The sequence below is a fragment of the Myotis lucifugus genome, unplaced genomic scaffold (assembly GCF_000147115.1).
Source record: "Myotis lucifugus unplaced genomic scaffold, Myoluc2.0 scaffold_14, whole genome shotgun sequence".
NCBI lineage: Eukaryota > Metazoa > Chordata > Mammalia > Chiroptera > Vespertilionidae > Myotis > Myotis lucifugus.
Window position 1 is genome coordinate 8530950 of NW_005871062.1, and position 7785 is coordinate 8538734.

The 7785-nt window shown below is 45.7% G+C and overlaps 1 protein-coding gene across 1 annotated transcript in view; it reads right to left on the reverse strand.

Annotated features, from left to right (window-relative positions):
* Window positions 1-4486: 4486 nt before the first annotated feature.
* The window catches only part of LOC102433323 (fetuin-B-like), an 18125-nt gene continuing 14826 nt past the window's right edge, over window positions 4487-7785 (reverse strand). The window contains exons 6-7 of the mRNA XM_006084811.3: window positions 5834-5917; window positions 4487-4899 (exon numbers count right to left, since the gene is read on the reverse strand). Coding sequence (XP_006084873.1) covers window positions 4612-4899; window positions 5834-5917 — 372 coding nt within the window. The 3' untranslated portion in view covers window positions 4487-4611. The remainder of the gene's footprint in view (window positions 4900-5833; window positions 5918-7785) is intronic.

Genomic DNA, 7785 nt, shown 5'->3' on the forward strand with positions numbered 1-7785 from the left:
CCACTGCCAGGCATACACCCTGGTTTCTGCATGACAGGTGGGGTCCTCAGCAGAGGTCAAAGCTTTAATCAGGGGCAGTCTCTTTCTGAAGAGCTGCCCAGCATCTGGATCAGACTTGGGCACTTCCCAAGTTACCTCATCAACCCCTTCAGAAGCCAACTCAGTGGGTGTGGCCTCCCTTCAGATGGCTTCCTTCACCCAGGGGTACTGGTTCTCATGGGTTTCACTCCCAATGGGCGGATTTATTGTTAAATTCTACTCTACCCGATACTGCCCATACATGGGAAAGGGAAGCAGCAGTGCCAAGAGTCTACTGCCTGCCAGCACTGCTGAGTCCAGGTACTTACACTTAATCCCCATGATGTCTTGTTGGGAGGCATCTTCATTCCCATTTTATGACTGTGTCACACAAAGAAATGTGTGCTTTCTAATACCCCCAGTGTGGCAACATCTGCCAAACTAACAACCAGAACGTGATGGTATGACCTGTTCTCATGGAGGGCTGCAGCTCTGGCACATTTTCTTTCAGGGGAAGCTCAGCTATGAGCACGAAGAGACAATTATCAATTAAGCCTGTCTGCAGTGCATTAGAGGCAGGAATGAGGGCTCTGTCCTCCAAGATGTAGTACCTCAATTATGCCTGTTGCTGGTAATTACCACTTATCAGCTGAACTGAGAAATTCCAGAATACCTAGCGTAGAAATAATAATTATATAGCCCAGGCTGCATGGCTCAGTGATTGAGCTTCAACCTCTGAACCAGAGGTCAAGGTTTGATTCCTGGTCAGGGCATATGCCCAGGTTGCAGGCTTGATCCCTAGTGGGGGTTCTGCAGGAGACAGCTAATCAATGGTTCTCTCACTCATTAATGTTTATATCTCTCTTGCCCTTTCCTTTCCTTTCTTAAGTCAATAAAAATATTTTTTACAAATAACATATTGAATGGGTAAAATTTCTTTTAGAAAGACAAAGAATTCCAGACCAGCCCACGTGTCTCAGTGGTTGAATGTCAACCCAGGAACCAAGAGGTCACATTTAGATTCCTGGTCAGGGCACATGCCTGGGTTTTGGGGTGGATCCCCACATTTGGGTGTGCAGGAGGCAGCTAATCAATGATATTCCTCTCTCATTGATATTTCTAACTCTCTATCACTCTCCCATCCTCTCTTTCTAAAAACCAACAGAAACATTTTTAAAAAGAGAAAGGCAAAGACTTCTGTATTAAGTTAAAAACAAAATTAATGTATTACATTTTCAAGAATAATGTCTTGGAATATAAAAGATAAAGGTAGATTACACATAATGGATGATCAAAACTATATGAAGCAAATATAAACAGAAAAAGGATCTAGAGTATTAATATTGGACAAAGTAAAATTCAGGGTATCAAAAAAATCTCATGATGGTAGTAAAGAAGATAATTTTATTTTTATAAAGATATAGTCAAGAAGCATGAGGTTAAAATACATAAAACAGAAATTAGATATATATGTGTAGAAATAGATTAAAATAATGGTGGTGGAGAAATTTTATATACAAGTATAAATTTAAGATAGACCAGACCTACTTTGGGAGGAAAAACCAAGATGGCGGCATAGGTAAACACCGGAGATTGCTGCTTAGCGCAACCACTTCAAGAATACAACTAAAAGACGGAACAGACATCATCTAGAACTATAGGAAGGCTGCCTGAGTGGAAATTCTACAACTAGAAGGAAAGAGAAAAGCATACCGAGAATTAGAGGAGGTAGAGTGCGGAAATAAAGTACAGAGGTACGGAGGCACACACGAGAGGGCTGGCGGCTGAGGACATGGTTGTCTTTTTCAATCAGTAGGGAGTCTCAAGCTCTGAGCTCCAGTTCTGGGCGAGTCTCTGGGGACCCAGACTCATACAGGAGAAACTGGACCATCTGGCATCGGTCGGAACTTGAGGGCAGCTTTCTCTCAAACGTGCTTGCAGCGATTGCCGGGACACTGAGAAGCAGGGCCTCTGAGGGCAACCATAGCTGCTTGCTCCGCCCTGTTGATCCCCTGGAACCCCCGCCCCATCCAAGCTGTGCCCCTGCTTTTGCATATGAAAGGCCTGGCCCTTTGCAATCTGAAAATTACCTAAAAAACTGCAGCTGGCCCAAAGCCCCATGGCAACTCCCATTGCTTCACAGCTGAGTTCCTGCTGGGTAGACTCAGGCAGAGGCTAGATTAGCACCTCCTTAGAGATCCAGGAGCCAGTGTGCCTGGTGGTCAGAGTGGGACCATCCAAACTGCAGCTCCTCGAATCCATCAAAGACACACTCGGGGGCAGACTCATTGTGCACCAAAGCCCCACTGAAGCAAGTCTTGCCCCAGAAGGGTGTCTCCAGCACAGAAGTTCTCACACCATAACCACAGATGATTCTCACAGCCAATTGGCCTGGAGGTCAATTCCTCCCAGTAATACCAACAACAATCAAGGCTTAACTACAACAAGACTGTGCACAAAGCCCACAAGGGGGTGCACCAAGAGTGTCCACCTCAGGTAATAAGGAAAGCTCAGCCACTGGGCCCTATAGGACACCTAGCACAGAAAGCCACTCTATCAACACAGGGAAGCATAAAAAAATGCAGAGACAAAGAAAAAAGTCACAAATGACAAAAATGGAGGAAAGCAAACTACTGGATATAGAGTTTAAAACCACACTTATAAGGTTTTTCAAGAATTTTCTAGAAACCTCCAATAAATTTAGTGAGACCCTCGAGGATATGAAAAAGGACCAGCTAGAAATTAAGCATACACTGACTGAAATAAAGAATATTATACAGAGTTCCAACAGCAGACTGGAGGATCATAAGAATCAAGTCAAAGATTTGAAATATGAAGAAGCAAAAAACACCCAACCAGAAAAATAAAAAGAAAAAAGAATCCAAAAATATAAAGATAGTGTAAGGAGCCTCTGGGACAACTTCAAGTATACCAACATCCAAATTGTGGGGGTGTCAGAAGAAGAGAGAGAGCAAGATATTAAAAACCTATTTGAAGAAATAATGACAGAAAACTTCCCCTACCTGGTGAAACAAATAGACTTATAAGTCCAGTTAGTGCAGAGAACTCCAAACAAAAGGAATCCAAAGAGGACCACACCAAGACACATCATAATTAAAATGCCAAGAGAAAAAGACAAAGAGAGAATCTTAAAAGCAGCAAGAGAAAAACATTCAGTGACCTACAAGGGAGTACCCATATGACTTGTCAGCTGATTTCTCAACAGAAACTATGCAGGCCAGAAGGGAGTGGCAAGAAATATTTAAAGTGATGAATGCCAAGAACCTACAACCAAGATTACTTTATCCAGCAAAGCTATCATTCAGAATAGAAGGTCAGATAGAGTTTCACAGATAAGAAAAAGCTAAAGGAGTTCATCACCACCAAAACAGTATTATATGAAATGCTGAAAGGTATCCTTTAAGAAGAGGAAGAAGAAAAAGGTAAAGATGCAAATTATGAACAACAAATACACATCTATCAACAGTGAATCTAAAAATTAAGTGAATAAATAATCTGAGGAACAGAATAAACTGGTGAATATAATAGAATTAGGGGCATAGAAAGGGAGTAGACTGACTATTCCCGGGGCGGGGGGGGAGGGGTGTGGGAAGAGACTGGACAAAAATCGTACACCTATGGATGAGGACAGTGGAAGGGGGGGGGCAGGCAGAAGGTGGAGTTGGAACTGGGTGGAGGGGAGAGAGAAAAAGAGGAACAAATGTAATAATCTGAACAATAAAGATTTAATTTTTTAAAAAAGAATTTAAATTTAAAAAAGGTATATGTGTGTGCCTATCTGTATCATATATAAACACAATATACATATACATGTACATAATATTATATGTTGTCTACATCTCTTTATATATTTTTAAGGGGGAAAATTGGGAATGAATGTTATTTGGGCTCTTAATTTATTCTCTGAGCAAAACTATTAAATAAGCTAGAAAACTCCCGAATTTGGAATCACTATCTGATTCTCTCCAGGCTTAGCCACAGGCAACTATTTCTTCCTTCTACCCCCATTGCTAAGTGACTTTATCAAGTTCTGGGCTCAGAGACTATTTATACAGGTAAGAAAAAGAAAGTCCACCTTCAGGTTGAAGGCTGTGCAGACAATATCTGACAAATATTTAGTGTTGAAATAAATATGGAGTAGAAGATGCATGAAACTATGTGATGAATCTCAGTCTCTCGGTGTCCTTCAATTTTTATCTCATTTTGATCAAAAGAGTAACAATATGTTCTTGCTCAGATAGGGCAGGGCATTCCTAAGTATAACAGGTCCTGCATCAGAGACACTTGGCTAAAAGTCAGTAATCATTACAAAGGGAAAGGTGGAGGACATACGAGGCAAGTGTTCATGGATTGATATCTTGGATGGCTCAGAAGGCATGCAGCTCAGTGTACAAGCGGAGGGTGTGGTCTCATTTCCACTTTCAGCCAAAATGATGAGTCCAAGAAGAGTCACAAAGACACACTTTATTAGCTATTCTCTATGTTCAAATCCTCTGTCTCTCTGTCTCCCTTCCCCACTACCTCTCATCTCCTGCAGGGCACCACATCCCCATGGAATCCTCTATGTGGTTCTCATGGTGGGAGAACAATAGGGTTGCTCATGGAGGCGTTTCCAGGACACTCAGCAGAGCGTTGTTCTTCTTTGGGGAAAGGTAGGACAAACAGCTTCTTAATCATAGGCCCATGGAAGAGGAAGGAAACATTGAGGGGTTCTCCCTGGGGATTTGTGGTTAGATCCAGGTGCACAGGGAAGGCCTCAGCAGGATCCGTTTCCTGAGATTCTTCATCATCCAGCTCAGGAAGGTACTGGACAGATCCACTTAGCACATCTTTGGAGGGTGAGTGCGTGGATTTGTTTTTCTGGCAAAACAAAAATTTTCTGGTAAATAGCAAATTTTCTCCTTTTAGGGGTGGAGCCTGAAATAAAAATGCTTTCAATAAGGGAATGTTCTCTAGGGAAATCTCTTCTGTGGCTGGTTTGTTCTATGCCTTTCTGATGGAATGTTTCAAGGGGAGTCAGCTAGAGGGATAGGCCTCTGATTAAAGGGTTATAAAGCAAAACAGATAAGGGCCAGGAGGAAACAAGACTGGTAGAAGCTTGATAGCAAGTTGATCCAGAGGACTTAAATGGCATATTCAAAGTCCCTAGTGGGCTGTCTTCCTGCTCCTAGTGTGACAGCAATAGCACCATTACTAATTGTTTATGCTCTGCCAGGCCCAATACAGCACCCTTTATCCAGGTCTTCTCACTAATTTCTCACATGAAACTGAATGAGGTAAGCATTGCAAGCCCATTCATAGATGAGGCAACCATGACTCAGAGAGGTAAGAATTTTCCCATGGTCACCTAGCTCATAGGTAGCAGAGCAGGACTGGAACCCAGGTGGCCTCTCTCAACCACCCTTTCAACTATATCAGGCTGTCTCATATCAAGTGCTCAATAAATACTTCTGGAATGGGACCAACTATTTCCATGGAAACAACTTCTCCCATCAGTTCAAGGTAAGGGTCTTTGGGACACCGAATTTAAGTTCTCAGGGCCTGAGCCATCCAAGCTCAGAAGTCCCTATTTATGAAATTCTTAATTATTCTGCAGGAACTCCTTAGGACTAAAACAAAGAGTGACAGGTCTTTAACTATCTAGCCTATGGGTGTAACCTCAGGGCAGCCTAAATAAAATGGTGATCATGGATCTTAGGAAAATAAAATGAGAGGATGAGGTAGGGAGAGTTAAAACATAGATATTCTGCTTTTTTTCTTCAGAGAAAGATAAACAATTAGAATGAAAAAATACCTGTGATTGAAAGAAGTCACAATTTATATTGACAAGCTTTTCGTTAAATCTTCGACTCAGAGAACCTCTGCAAATACCAACAGGCTAAAAAAAAGAGAGAGAGAGAGAGAGAGAGAGAGAGAGAGAGAGAAGATACAAAATTGTTTGAGTTTTACAATTATCAATTATCATAAATGGAAATCAACTTGCTTTCTGCCTGTGTGGACAAACAGCCAATCAACATTTATATGCTACTACCATGCAATAGGTAGGCTCTGAGCCAATTATCTCTAGACTAGTGACATGGTGCAGGGACTCGTGCACACTGAAAGAAAATTAATTAGAAGGTGGCTGGCAGGTGAGACTGAACAAGATGGGCCGAACACGCCCTGGAGTCAACTTCCTGTGGTTCTTCCCTGGCCAGCTGCACCTGGGGTGGCACCATGGCTTGAAAGTCTGCAGAGTGAGTGGGGTCCCTCTGCAACGTGGGGTCCCTTGGCCTGGCCGTCGGGGATTGGGCCAAAACTGGCTCTCTAACTTCCCCTGAGGGGTTCTGGAGTGCAAGAGGGCACTCTGCAAAGTTGCTGTCGTACAGGGTGTGGAACACAAAAGCAAGTGTGCAGTAAACCAGATTTGGGGCCAACAGTTCCCCAGCAACAACATAACCCACAGCCAAAGGTGGAATCATGCAGCCCCAGGAGTAATTGGGCACCCTCCTCTTTGGATTCAGAGTGCATCACCAAAGAACCGCTGGTGCCAAGTCACTGCAGCTTGGCAGCTCCTGCATACAGCATCTTCTGCCTGGTGGTGAGTGAGCATCATAACGACCAATTGGATGGAGTGAGGAACAGTTAGCATATTAGCCTTTTATATATATAGACTAGAGGCTCGGTGAACAAAAATTTGTGCACTGGCGTGGGGGGATGTCCCTCAGCCCCACTTGTGTCCTCTCATAGTCTGGGACCCCTCGGGAGATAATGACCTGCTGGCTTAGGTCTGCTCCTGGGTGGCAAAGGGCAGGCCCAATCCCTAGGTGCAGCCCCCGGTCACGCTCAGGGTAGGGCCGATTGGGGAGTTGGGGTGCCGCCCCCTGTCACACTCAAGGCAGGGTCGATGGGGAGGTTGGGGCGCCACCCACTGTCACGCACAGAGTAGGGCCGATAGGGGAGTTGGGGCACCGCCCCCTGTCACACACAGAGCAGAGCCAATCACGGCGTTGCGGCACTGCCCCCTGTCACCCACAGAGCAGGGATGATCAGGGGGTTGGGGCACTCCCCCCATCACACTCAAGGCAGGGCCGATGGGGAGGTTGCGGTTCCACCCCGTCACACACATAGCAGGGCCCATGGGGGGTTGGGGTGCCACACCCTGTCACACACAGAGCAGGGCTGATCATGGGGGTTGGGGAGCTCCCCCCTATCAGGCACAGAGCAGGGCCAGTCAGGGGGTTGGGGCACCTTCACCGTCATGAACAGAGCAGGGCGGATAGGGAGGTTGTGGCCCCGCCCCTTGTCACACACAGAGCCGCAGGGCAATCAGAGGGTTTGAGCTCTGCCCCCTGTTACACTGCTCCAGGGGCCAGGAGGCCTCGCGGATCTGCTTGACACCGGGGCAGTGAGGCCTCGCTGCTAAGCTGATCCCGGTGTTAGGAGGCCTCGCTGCTCTGCTGATCCCGGTGCTGGGAGGCTCTGCTGATGCCGGTGCCGGGAGGCCTCGTGGCTCCACTGATCCCAGTGCCAGGAGGCCTCTCAGCTCCACTGATCCCAAGTTTGGGAGGCCTGGCAGCTCCGCTAATCCCGGTGCTTCGAGGCATATTACCCTTTTACTATATAGGATAGAGGCCTGGAGCATGGGTGGGGGCTGGCTGGTTTGCCCTGAAGGGTGTCCTGGATCAGGGTGGGGGTCCCGCTTGGGTGCCTGGCCAGCCTGGATAAGGGAATGATGGCTGTTTGCAGCTGGTCACACCCCCTTCG